At 35.9% G+C, this 14,323-nt stretch overlaps 1 protein-coding gene across 1 annotated transcript in view; it reads right to left on the bottom strand.

Moving 5' to 3' along the window:
* Window positions 1-1,310: 1,310 nt before the first annotated feature.
* The window catches only part of VAMP7 (vesicle associated membrane protein 7), a 64,151-nt gene continuing 51,138 nt past the window's right edge, over window positions 1,311-14,323 (bottom strand). The window contains exons 7-8 of the mRNA XM_006218867.4: window positions 6,457-6,549; window positions 1,311-3,191 (exon numbers count right to left, since the gene is read on the bottom strand). Coding sequence (XP_006218929.1) covers window positions 3,123-3,191; window positions 6,457-6,549 — 162 coding nt within the window. The 3' untranslated portion in view covers window positions 1,311-3,122. The remainder of the gene's footprint in view (window positions 3,192-6,456; window positions 6,550-14,323) is intronic.

Below are 14,323 nucleotides of genomic sequence, written 5' to 3'. Positions count from 1 at the left end.
GAGTCTGTGGCTTCCACAAAGCTTTCTACACATCTGTCACACTTATTTTGGCAAACGGACATGAAGGGATTCTCAGGTTTTCCAGCAAGCTTCAACCTGTTCCTCAGTACCAGTGCTTCAAGTGGAAATGCTTAGGACTGGTCCTCTGATCCCTTGGCACCTCCCTTCCAGGCCTTCTGTCCCTGCTTTGTCATACACCTATGTAAGCTTGAACCCAGTATTAAATCCATTGTTTCCATAATACTTGTCTTGGCTCTGTTTTCCTCACTGAATTCAAACTGAATCATAGGTAAATCACCACCACTAACACTCTACCCCATTTATTATCCTTGAAAAGATGCAGTACAGACAAACCTGCTTCTCATGTAGAATACTGTAGGAGGGTCTAGGGCTGCTATTGTTGTTATATCAATTTCCATCAAGATACTCAGGAAAGCAACCCAATGTCTTTATCTGTCTTGAGGCTGGGAAAGAGGTGTCAGCAGAGCTAAACAAGGAGGAACCATTATCTGATAGAAGCCATATCCACTTATTCGAAAGGAAACTTATGGATTGTGACACTATTCGACCTCAGGGCCAAGGGTTTTAAGTAAAGAGAAATAATTATCTTGTGGCACTTCTTTTTTCGTAACAACCAAATAAATAGCCATCTTTTTTTGTTCCTCTAAGTGTCTGGTTAGGGAATGCATACTTCATTTGAAATGTGGAGAAGGCCTGGGGAGAGATAAATGGGCTGTTTTCGTGTTGCTCTAGCCTGTACAAAAACATATTCAACCATTCCTGACTTCAAGTTACTTAGGTTCAAAGGCTCCAAGTGACTGATTATTGTTTTGCTGTGGCCCAGCCTTTTGTACATTTGATCTTTGCCACTCTTTTTCTTTTTCCATTTATCTAAAACTGTTTGCTACAATGAATTATTCTCTCCCACTCTCTTATGCCTTCCTTTGAGCCATCTCTTTCAGAACCAGTCAGAGTTGTATTGAATTGGACTATAATCCCTGCAGTTCTTTTTCTCTTCTATCTCAACCATGGTCTCAGGATGATGGCTGTAGAGGTTGTGTGGTCATTTCAGGATCTTTCACTGGTTTCAGTATGGCCTACATATTTTTAAATTTCTTTTGTGTCTTTTGGTTTTGAAGAAATTTTGTACTTTTGAGACAATGCTATATATAGCTCTTTACCGAAAGGCTCCAGGTCACACTTTTTAATGTATTTTCAGCATAAGTAAAATACTTTTGTTCCGTAAAGTATGGCAAAATGTCACCAGAAGAAATTAGATTCCAAGAAGAAATTCTAAAACAAGCAACTCATCGTATTACTCTTAAATTTTATTAATGCCTTCAGTTTGTGCGTCATTTAAAACAAGATACGTGCTTTAAAAGCATTCTTATACATAAATAGACCAAGGGATGGTTAAGTAATTTATCCCTAAAACATGCACATCATTTTTATTCAGGTGTGTATAAGAAAGGGAAATAAGCTTTAAGTATTTTTCTTTGGATTTAAGACATTTGGAAATTATTATTCAGGAATGCCAAATGTTTCCATGGAACAAATTTGTTTTCCAATAGGAAATGCTGATGTAATTAAAAGGCATTAGTGTTGATAAAGAGGACTGAAAAAACATTTGCACTATACATGATCACCAGGAAAAGAGTTCCATTGAGTCAAAAATATACATCAAATAAATGAATCAGCATGAATTGAAAGGTTTAGATGGAAGAACAGGTATTATGATTATGTGACACATATATATTCAAGGCACATGACTAGGCTAAACAGGTGGCTACGTTTTATAGATCAATCTGTTATATCATTGGGAAAGTAGTCAAATGTAGTATAATTTCCATTTACTGGCATTTGTTGATAAATACATGCAATTAGATCTAGGGCAGCAAATATCATCCTTTCAGATACACACCAAAAATACACACTAGCTAACAGATGCCAGAGTAGCCAAAGCAGTATGATCACACTCCAGTTTTTTTTCACACTGAAGTTACATGGATGTTAGCTAAACTGTCTTGTATTGTGTCTATACATCATACTGTCTACTTTCAAGTCTCACAAAATTCTTCAAAACTAGGCAGATTAAAGAACTTATTAAACCACAAAGGATACCCAAACTATTATTCAACACCAGTCAAACCCAAACGCTGGAGTTGACTGTTAACCATATTCTGTTTGGGCTTTTCCCAGGCTGCAAAAATTTCCCCACACTACCTCCCTTCATACAGCTAAAATGGTGCACATCCATTGTGGTTCTCTTCTTTTTCTTTGGTGAGCCAGAGGAATGTGCCTTCCCACTTCCTCCACTATCCATTCTATTATCTATACAATTGCCCTACATATCCATCAAAGAAAAAAGAATATATAAAACCCCACAACCTTCAACAATATTTAAGCCACCATCTTCTCAAATCAACTGCAGTGGGGAAACAAAGGATATTAAGATCTGTGAGGTTTGTGAATGATCAAAACTTTCTTCCTAAAAGTAAATAGTAGGAGGGCAAGGATAATTCCCTGTGCTTCTAATGGGCTAGCAAAATGTTCCCCAACTGACTGGGATAAAATGTTGAATACTTTACCTGCTTGGACTGCTAGAAGTAAGCACTATCAACAGTTTAACTGCAATTCCTCAAATAACAATTCCCCATATATATTATTTTTAAGCACCTAAAACCCTTCAAAATCAAAAGACATTAAGGTGAGATGTTGGCAATACTGTCTCCTGAATACTTCTGTATGCACAAAGGTCATCCATAGTTTTAGTAGACATCTCATAAAACAGGTGGTTTCCACCTTGGTGATAGCTTTGTGCAGTTACAAACAAAAATGTTTCTGTAAGTAGATGACATTAACTAACAAAACCAAAGAAACAAACAAAATGCCTTTTTAAAGCTACTGCTGCAAAAAATGGTTCCATCTGAAGTGCACTGGAATAAATTGGTTGGTAGGACAAAGATAAATCTGGAGGCACAGATCAAGATTAAAAAAACGAAAGAGAAAGAAGAGTGTTGAAGAGACTGGCAGACACCACCTGTCAGTATTAAAAAGCTTGAATCACACGGATTGCTTTAAACTCCTTGTTCTCTCGTATTCTTGGTAAATGATAACTTTTTTTATTTCTTCACACAGCTTGGCCATGTAAATCCACCACAGAGAGGTGACACAATAATATAGATGAATACCTAGAGGGAGGGGGAAGGCAATTTTATTTTCTTGAACTTATCATAGGCTCCTAAGTAATATATAATGGTAAGACCTATTAACAAATACTTATAGTAGCAGTTGTGTAATAATACACTAATCAAGTATTTTCAAAGACAGAAGTGGAATTAAAATGATCTTTTCTGATACAACTTTCACCCATCTGAATTCCACTATGTTTTCATCAGTGGGAGAGAAAGCAGTGGTGGTGTTTCTCTTCACTGGAAAGTAGACAGAATCAAAATATAAGAGCAACACTGATGTATCATTGTCATAAAGATAACAAATTAATGTAACTCCCTTGAAGAATGATTCTATAATTCAGTACACTTTTAGGTTTTGTACATGGATTAATTTCTCATTATTAGAATGATTAAAAATATTACAAATCATGAGTAGACTCTACATCTGTATCACCTATGAGCAAGAATGTTACTATGAACCTTTTAGTATATAATGACACAATAATTATAATTACCCAATCAAAGGAAAGCTGATGATAGAAGTAACAGCAAAATGCAAGTCCTATTAAAGATGTATTAGTCTTTTAATTATGTTATTATAATTTTAAATTATGATATTCTTAATGGTATATGCTTGCTCACATTACTATATTCCAAAAATAGATGTTTTTTAAACATTAGGTTCACTGTATTAAACCAGTCATTTTGTTTTGCCTTAATCTACAACTTTTTAAAGATCTTTAAGTGATTGATTTCATTACTTACATGCTTGAAAAAAGTATATTATGAATTCCATGCCCCCTCCCTAAAGTCAGCAAAGTGTTTTTTCTTACTTCTCTACAAATGTTAGGGGTGGAGGTTACAGAAAATTCTGGTTATTAATGAATAGGCTAAACTACTCACATCACATTCACACATACATAGATATTCCAATTTGATATAAAGTTGACTATTTGCCACACATAAAATATAAGGATTTTTAAAGCTGAAGTGTTATATGTTAGGTGACAACACCTTTTGGCAAAGAGTTGGCAAAGTACTTTGCATGTATTAGGTAAGTATAATCTGAATTTAACAATAATCCAGCTTCACAAATCAATCTAAATTCCTAGGTCAAAAAAGGAGGAAGAAACTAAGCTGAGAAGCCTAGAATGTGCCACCTGAGGATCCTGAGCAAGGGGTCAAGGAGAAGTGAAACCAAGTCAGAGGTATCTGTGCAAAGTTAACTTTGAGCCTCTGTAAATGACAAGATGATGGGGAGGAAAGACTGCTTTGCCCAGACACAAAGTACCCCCAAAGTAAAGCACCCCTCCCCCACTCTTTAGAGCAGCAGCTCTCAAACTTTTGGTTCGAGGACTTCTTTACACTCTTAAAACTTAGTGAGGACCTCAAAGAGTTCTTGTTTAGGGGCAGTTATAACTATCAGTACTTACCGTATTAGAAATAAAATTTTAAAAATATCCATAACATATAAACATAACTATATTCCTGTGAGGTCAGTTTTATATGTCAACTTGGGGAGTCTACAGTACACTGTAATCCAATCAAACACTAATCTAAGTGTTGCTGTATTTTGTAGATGTGATTAAGGCTCATAAACAGTTGACTTTAAGTAAGGCAATATCCTATATGATCTGAATGAGCTTGATTGAATCAGTTAAAAGGCCTTAAGGGTGGAGCCCAGGTTTCCTTGATGAAGAAATTCTGCATGTTAATACAGCTTTGCTCCCGTCCCCACAAGTCCAGTCAGCCCTTCTGGACAACCAGCTCCTGCCATTGCATAAGCTAATTCCCTGTGATGTATGTCTTAATATATATCCAGAAAAATTCAAGGAGATCGTACATCTGTTAACAAGTACAAGTTCCACTGGAAAAAAGTTAAAATAAGAGTTCTTAGAAATTTAAAAACTGGCTATGAAAAAATAAAAAATTTTAAATTAATTAATTAAAAAAAATAAGAGCTACATAGCAGGCTGAATAGGGCTGGAAGAGTTAGCTGAATGATTCATCCAGAAGCTGATGCAAAAAAAAAGGAGTTTAAACATATTAAAAATGTTACCAGACATGCAGGACAGTTCAAAGAAGTCCAGTATCTGTTTATATTGGGGTTTCAAAAGGAGAACAGCATACAGACTAATTTATATTTACAGACAAGAGAACTACTAAATAAATATTAAGAAATTGAACTCACCATGATTTAAAAGAATACTACATAATGACCTCTTAATACTTATCCCACAAATGAAAGAACAGTTAATTATTAGTGCTTTTATTAATGCCATTCAATACATTGATACTAAATGTAGATAGTTTGATATCAATTCACTGGGTAGAGAGTATCATTTTTTAAAATTAAAATGTCTATTCCCAATAAAAAATTTTAGCAATATAGAAATAAAACATTCTTTAACTTGACAATAAATGTTTAACAAGAATTCACAGTATATCACTCTTATATTAGAAACACTCCAATTAAAACTAGGAACTAAATATAGATGCCCACTGATATCATAATTTTTGAACACTGCTCATAAATGCAATATAATTATATATAATTATATAACGCAATTAATAATTATATAAAATTACATTATATATATGAATGATGGGGTTAAAATTGTTAACAATGGTATCATAATTTACCTATAGCAGGAGTCAGTAAACTGTAGCCATGGCCTGTGAGCTAAGGATGGTTCTTATATTATTTTTCAACGCTTGCCTAAAACAAAGAATTTGTGACGGAGACTGTATGTGGTCTGCAAAGTCTAAAAATATTTACTATCTGGATTTTACAGAAGGTTTGTTGACTCCTGACCTATAGAATACAGAAGAATAAACTGACAAGCTATTACAACTAATAAAAGTTATGGAAGGTTGCCAGAAACAAAATACATGAATTAGAAAAGAGAAAAAACAGAAATAAAGAAATAGAATATGAAATTAACTAGAAAATATAAATGTAATCAGAAAATATGGAGTCAATTAGGAAATGTAATTTTAAAAGGATCCCATTTTAGTAGCAAGAAAACCATTAAATAACCAGGAATATTGGAATGCCTTGAATAACTGCTTACATATAAGAATTCTCAATAGAGAGATGGGGTTTAAGTAGAGATGATATGTCATAGTGACTTCATAGGAAAGCCAATGCCAGGTCATATGTTTCACCACTAGAAGTTATATGTAGCTCATTTCAGAGTGCTAATCATTGAGAAAGAATTCCAGCACCTAATTTCTTAGAAATTGAAAAATAAAATCACACACTAAAAGGACAAAAACTTACAACTGATACAATGATGATGATGATAGTGAGCTTGAGATTCTTCATACACATGGCTCGAGCAAGATTTCTGCTGGTTGTTTTGAAGGTAACAGACTAGAAAAAAAAAGCATGAATTGTTTGACCCCTAGAATTGTCTACATGATTGATTTGCAATAATACCTACAATACTTTTACTTTCATTAATTCTGCTGAAGTTCCAATGTTCTTTACCCCATTCCCTCTCTTCACAGGTACAGACTCGCCATTCATAACCACTAGTTCCTGAAAGCAGGGAATATGGTATATTCTGCCATGTATATGGTAAGGATTATAAGACAGCTGGAAAGGTTTCCCTCCTTTTTTCTTCTCCACTGTAGCAATGTACGTGATGTTTTAGCATGCTTCTAGTTCTTCCCACTAGTGGAAAAGCCTTTTCCTCTTTACACTTTCAATAAGAAAGGCTCCTTATAAGCCAGTTGGCTCAAAAAGCATCTGCCTATTCTGTCCAGAATAATCCTGAGATTTTGAACCATAAGAACATGTTCAATTTCCATAGGAAGATTATATATTTACTTGTATAAGGGCCCAAACCTAAAGAACTTCACTCTTTTGTTTATCCACTTTCTTTTGCAACATCTACTTCTCAATATCTACTGAACCATTCCCACCAGCACATAAGCACTTTAAAACAAACAATGAAAATCTCTAACAGCCCAGCAATTCCACTCCTAGGTATGTATTCAACAGAGATATATGCACAAGTTCCCCTAAAGACATATGCAAAAATGTTTCTAACTGCACTATTTGTCTTATCTCAAAACTCAGAACAACCCAAATGCCTACCAACTGTACTGCATACTAAAGAACTTAACGTTTCCCAAAAGGGGTTTGACCTTTGCCCTCAGCTTCGAGGAGGTAAACTTTTCTAGTTTTTCATTCCTTTTTTCGGGGGTTGGGGAGGTAATTAGGTTATTTATTTATTTATTTATTTTAACAGAGGTACTGGGGATTGAACCCTGGACCTTGTACATGTTAGGCATGCCCACTGAGCTACACCCTCCTCTGGTAACCTTTTCTTGCTGGGGGCCATGGGCTAGACAAATAGTAACAATGTGATTTAGGGCAGGGCTAGTCACTCCAGAAAGGCCAAGTACATGATTTAGGATAGGGGCTTTGGGTCATACCTAGAGGAGCTAGAGACTGGAGACTGAGATCAAACAAGTGGGCAATTAGTCAGTCATGCCTATGTAATGAAACCTCAATAAAAACTGAAGAATGAAGCCTGGGCAAGTTTCCCTTATTGTACAATACTATGTGTATGTTATCATACATCTATGCTGGGAGAGTAATGTGTCATTACTCCATGGGGAGAGAACATAAGCTCTGGGTTTGGTACCTCCCCAAACTCCACCCTATGTGCTTCTTCCTTTGGCTGAGCTTAATATGTAAACTTTGCTTGTAATAAACCAGAACTATAATGGTTTCTTGGAATTCTGTGAGTCCTTCTAGTGAATTATCAAACCTGAGGGTGGTTTTGGGAACAAACAACTTGCTAATGGTGTCAAAATTGTGGATGGCTTGGGGAGTGTGTCCTCTAAATCATATATAGTGTGTCCTCTAAATCATATATAGAAATTCTCAGTTGCTTAAACTCTTTGCAATTATTCACAATTAAATCACAATAAAGAATCCAAGAAAGAGGAAGATAATATGAATAAGAAAAAGTAGTGAGCAATGAAACTAATAAACCTATGTTTACTTTGTTATTGAAGTACATGATTCAATAGGTTGGGATGTAGATTCCTCCACAATCCTCAGGTAGGTATTAGAATATTGACAAATCACCTATTTAAAACCAAAACACTTGTTACACCTTACCAAAGCTTCCCTTAGAGATGAGGGAGTGGGTGGGTGTAGGTAGAAGAGAATAAGAAGAAGATATAAAAATCCCTATGAGAATAACAAGGGCAAGCTGACCAGCCTGATGGCCTCTCCACTCCATGTAGATGGTTACCTTAGCTTTCCTTAGCAGCTGATGAGGCTCAACTAAGAAATGGGCAAGGACTTGAATAGTTTCTCCAAAGAATATATACAAGTTACCAATAAGCACATGGATATATGATCAACATCATTAGTCACTAGGGAAATGAAAATCAAAACCATAATGACATAATAGCACTTCATACCTATCAGGATGGCTATAATAAAGAGATGGAAGATAACAAGTACTGGTGAAGATGTGGAAAAACTGGTACCCTTGCACACTGATGGTGCGAATGTAAAATGGTGCAACACTATGAGGAAATGTTTTTAGTTCCTCAAAAAGCTAAACATACTATTACCATATGACCCAGCAATTCCATTCTTAGGTATATACTCAAAGGAATTGAAAGCAGGGAATTACTGAAACAGATACTTACATGCCAATACTCATTGCAGCATTATTCACAATAGCTCAAAGATGGAAATAACTCAAGGGTCCATCAACAGATGAAGGGATAAATAAAATACAGTATATCTACAATGGAATATTATTCAGCCATAAAAAGAAATGAAGTTCTGATACATGCTACAACATGGATGAAACTTGAAAATATGATGCTAAGTGAAATAAGTCAGCTACAAAAGGACAAATAATTGTAGGATTCCAATTATAGGAACCTAAAAAAGGCAAATTCATAGAGATGAAAGTAGATTAGAGGTTACCAGGGGCTGGGGTAGGGGGAATGTTATTGATTAACAGTTACAGAATTTCTATTTGGGATACTGACAGTGATAATGGTTGCACAACACTATGAATTTTATTAATGTCACAGAATTACACACCTAAAATTATTAAAATGGCAAATTTTATATTCTATATATTTCACCAAAATTAAAAAAATTATAATGTAATATGCTAAAATCTATTGAACTGTACAGTTTAAATGGGTCAAATGTATGGTATGTGATTTATTTATCAATAAGAAAATAAATAAAGCTGTTAAAAACCAAGAGGTGATAAAACAATTTTTAAAATACCTGAGTAAACAAAATAAAAAAGAGAAACAAAGAGGATGGAGCAAATAAAAAACCAAAGAGCAACATAGCTTAACCCAGCTCTATCAGTATCTATATTACATGTAAGTGGAACAAACATTTCAATTATAGATATGCTTTATATATTCAGGAAGGTAGAGGAAAGCGTGTACATGTTAAGGAGACACATGAAAGACATAAAAAAGATCCAAATCAAAGTTGTAGAGATAAAAAATATACAAAATGAGACTAATAAACTACAAACTGCAGAAGAAAAGAGAAGTAAACTTGAAGACATAGTAACAGAAACTATCCTAAATGAAAGCATCAGTGGGACAACTTCAAGTGGCTTAATGTACACATAATCGGAGTCCTAGAAAGAAAGGAGAAGAAAAGAAAAATATTTGAAGAAATAATGGCTGTTTTTATACTTTGATGAAAACTACAAACTCACAGCTCAACAAACCCAAAGTTGAAGAAACATGAAGAAAACTACACCAAGGTATATTGTAATCAAATTTCTTAAAACCAATGATAAAGAGAAAAAAATTTAAAGCACGTAGAGAAAGAAAGATACATTATATATGTAAACACAATAGTGGAATTTTTGTCAGAAACAATAAAAAAGACAGTGGTGAAACATCTTTAAAATACTGGAAGACAAAAAAAGTAGGCTTCCAGTCAAGATGGCAGAGTGGTAGGATGATGAGCTTATCTCTCCTCGTGACTACAACAAAACCACAACTGAATGCTAAACATCCATTGAAAAAAAGACTGGGACCTAGCAAAAAAGACCTTCTGCAACAGGAAACATAAAGAAGATAAAAGGGGGAGGGGGATGGGAAGGGATAGACTGGGAATTTGAAATTTGTAGATACTGACAGGCATATGCAGAATAGATAAACAAGATTGTACTGTATAGCACAGGGAAATATATACAAGATCTTGTGGTAGCTCACAGAGAAAAAAAATGTGACAATGAATATATGTACGTTGATGTATAACTGAAAAATTGTGCTCTACACTGGAATTTGACACAACATTGTAAAATGACTATAACTCAATTAAAAAAAGTTAAAAAAAAAGAGGAAACCACAGCAGGATGGTAGGAGGGACGTAATGCTGATATAATTGGGCCCCATACCCCCAGGGTGGGTGACCCACAAGCTGAAGAATAGTTCAGTTGCAGAGGCCCTCCCACAGGAGTGAGAGCTCTAAGCCTCACGTCAGGATCCCCAGATTGGGCCCTGGCACTGGGAAGAGAAGGAGATCCCAGGACATATGGTTTTGAAGGTCAGTGGGGCTTGGCTCTGGGAGCCCCAAGGGACTAGGGGAAACGGAGACTCCATTTGCTTGGGAAACATACACAGAAACTTGCATCCGCCAGGTCCAAGGGCAGAGGCAGTGATTTCACAGGAACCTGGGCCAGACCTGCCTGCTGGTTTTGGAGGGTCTCCTGGGGACATGGGGGACAGCTGCAGCTCACCCAGGGGACATAAAAGCTGATGGCCGGCATTCCGGGAGTGTTAATCTACATGAGCTTTCCTGCAGGCTGACATCTTGATTGGATCATTAACACCAAGACCTAGCCCCACTCAACAGCCTGTAGGGAAGCCTCAGGCCAAACAACACACAGGGTGGGAGCACAGCCCCACCCGTCAGCAGACTTCCTGAGCCACAGAGGCCTCTAGACACAGCCTCACCCAGCAGAGGTCCAGGACCAAGCCTCACCCAGCAGTGGGCAGGCACCGGCTCCTCCTGCCAGGAGATCTGCATAAGCCTCTAGTCCAGCCTCATCCACCAGGGCAGATACTAGAAATAAGAAAACAACAATCCCAGAGCCTGTGGAAGGAGTCCACAAACACATAGAAAGATAGAAGATATGAAGCGGCAGAGGAATATCTCCCAGGCCGAGGCACAAGATAAAATCCCAGAGGAAGAAATAAGTGATGAGGAGATAGACAATCCATCTGAGAAAGAGTTTAAAGTAATGATGGCCAAGATGTTCAGAGAACTCAAGAGGAGGGTAGATGCACAGAGCGAAGTTTTTAGCAAAGAGGTGGAAAATATAAAGAATACCCAAACAGAGTTCAAGAATAAAATCACTGAAATGAATAACACACTAGAAGGAACCAAGAACAGACTAAATGAGGCAGAAGAACGGATCAGTAAGATAGGAGACAGATTAGTGGAAATCACTGCTGCAGAACAGAAAAAAGGAAGAAAAGAATAAAAAGAAATGAGGATAGTTTAAGAGAACTCTGGGACAACGTGAAGTGCTCTAATATTCACATTGTAGGAGTCCGAGAAAGAGAAAAGAGAGAGAAAGGATCTGAGAACATTTTTGGAGAGATAATAACAGAAAACTTCCCCAACGTGGGAAAGGAAACAGTCACCCAAGTCCTGGAAGCGCAGAGTACCACACAGAATCAACCCAAAGAGGAACACACCAAGGCACATAGTCATCCAACTGACAACAATTAAGGATAAGGAGAAAATATTAAAAGTAAAGAGAAAAGCAATGAATAGCATACAAGGGAACTCCCATAAGGTTGTCAGCCGATTTTTCAGCAGAAACTCTACAAGCCAGAAGGGAGTGACGCGATATATTTAAAGTGAGGAAAGGGGGAAACTTACAACCAAGAATACTCTGTCCAGCAGGGCTCTCATTCAGACTTGATGGAGAAATCAAAAGCTTCACAGATAAACAAAAGCTAAAAGATTTCAGCACCACCAAACCAGCTTTACAACAAATGTTAAAGGAACTTCTCTCATCATCAAACCATAAGAAAAGAGAACAAAAAAAAGAAAGAGAAAAAAAAATACCTAGAAAAGATCGTTTTGACTGTTCAGGTCTTATGTGGTTCCGTATAAATTTTGGAATTGTTTGTTCTAGTTCTGTGAGGAATGTCATGAGTATTTTGATGGGGGTTGTGTTGGATCTGTGGATTGCTTTGGGTAGTGTGGCCATTTTGATGGTGTTGATTCTTCCAATCCAAGAGCACAAGAAATTTTTCCATTTCTTTGAGTCATTTCGGTTTTCAAAGTATAGGTAACCTCCTTGGTTAAGTTTATTTCTAGGTATTTTGTTGTTTTTGATGCAATGGAAATGTTTCTGTCAGTTATAAAATTCTGGTTTTTGAAGTGAAAAGAAAAGTGAATGAAGGGCCACAAGTGGCAAAAATATCCTTCTTTGTTATGGGTGAGTTGTATTTCATTAAATCTTCTTTATCTATTCAACTATTGATGTACACTTAGGATGCTTCCATATCTTGGTAATTATAAATAATGTTGCTGTTAATAGCAGGGTGCATGTATCTTTCTGAATTAATTTTTATTTTGTAGTTGGTTTTATTCCTTTGATAACTATGTAAGTTTAAAAAGCTAAAAGCTCTAAACATTCTTAGAAACAATGAACAGTACATATATGTGAATTTAAAAATATATGTGCAGTAAAAAAAAAAAGAAATGAGCTATCAAGCCATGAAAGACATGGAAGAAACTTAAAAGACATATTACTAAATGAAAGAAGCCAGTCTGAAAAGGCTACAAACTGTATGATTCCAACCAACTGACATTCTGGAAAAGGCACAGCTACAGAAACAATAAAAAGATTGTGGTTTCCAGTGGTTTGGGGAGAGGGAGGGAGGGAGGGAGGAATGAATAGATGGAATATAAGGGATTTTTAAGGCAATGAAATTATTCTGAGTGATACTACAGTGGTGGCTTACATGTCATTATGCATTTGTCAAAACCCATAGAATGTACATCAAGAGTGAGCCCTAATGTAAACTATGGACTTTGGTTGATAATAATGTGTCCATGTTGGTTCATTGATTGTATCAAATATGCCACACTGATGAGGGATGTTGAGAGTAGGGGAGTATACATGTGTGGGTGCGGAGGGCTATGTGCAAATTCTCTGTATTTTCTGCTCAGTTCTGCTGTGAACCTGAAACTGCTCTAAAAAATGGAGTCTATTACTAAAAAAAAATTAATGTAGAATTCTGTGCTGTGAAAATATCTTTTAAAAAAGGAAGTGAAAAGGGGGAAGGGTATAGCTCAAGTGGTAGAGTGCATGCTTAGCATGCATGAGGTCCTGGGTTCAATTCCCAGTTCGTCCTCCAAAAATAAACAAACTTAATTATCTTCCCCTACCAAAAAAAAAAATCAAAGCATATCAAATATGTTAAAAAAGGAAGTGAAATAAAGACTTTTCAGGCATACAAATATTGAAAGAAGTCATTACTAGCAGATTTAACACTATGAAAAATGTTTAAAGACATCCTACAGGTGGAAAGAAAATGACACCAGATGGAAATCTGGATCTACACAAAAGAATGAAGAGTTACCAGAAATATTAACTACATGGATAAATAAAAAAAGATGTTCTTCTTATTATTTAAATCTCTTTAAAAGATAATCAACTGTTTAAACAAAAATAGTAACAATGTATTTTACAGTTATATGTGTAAATGAAAGTATGACAAAAGCATCAAGGTCAGGAAGGTAAAACTGGAGGTAAACTTTGTAACATTCTTATACTATTTGTGAAGTACAATAATACAACTAGAAGGTAGACTATGATAAGTTAAAGACTTCTACTGTAAACCCCAGAGCAAGCACAAAATAACAAAACAGAATAAAAATGGAATTTAAAAAGCACTCAATTAATTGAGCAGAAGGCAAAAAAAGAGGGTGAAGGGAACAAAGAACAGATGGTACAAATAGGAAACAAATAGTAAAATGGTAGATTTAAAATTTTCCTACAAAGAAAACTCCAGGCTGAGACTGCCTCACTGGTGAATTCTTTCAAACAGCTAAGGAACAAATAATGTCAATAGTACGTAAATTCTTTTGGAGGAGAGAG

The sequence above is a fragment of the Vicugna pacos genome, chromosome X, assembly GCF_048564905.1.
Source record: "Vicugna pacos chromosome X, VicPac4, whole genome shotgun sequence".
Lineage (NCBI taxonomy): Eukaryota > Metazoa > Chordata > Mammalia > Artiodactyla > Camelidae > Vicugna > Vicugna pacos.
Note: the sequence above shows the minus strand (reverse complement) of the source record. Positions and strands in the feature narration are given on the sequence as shown.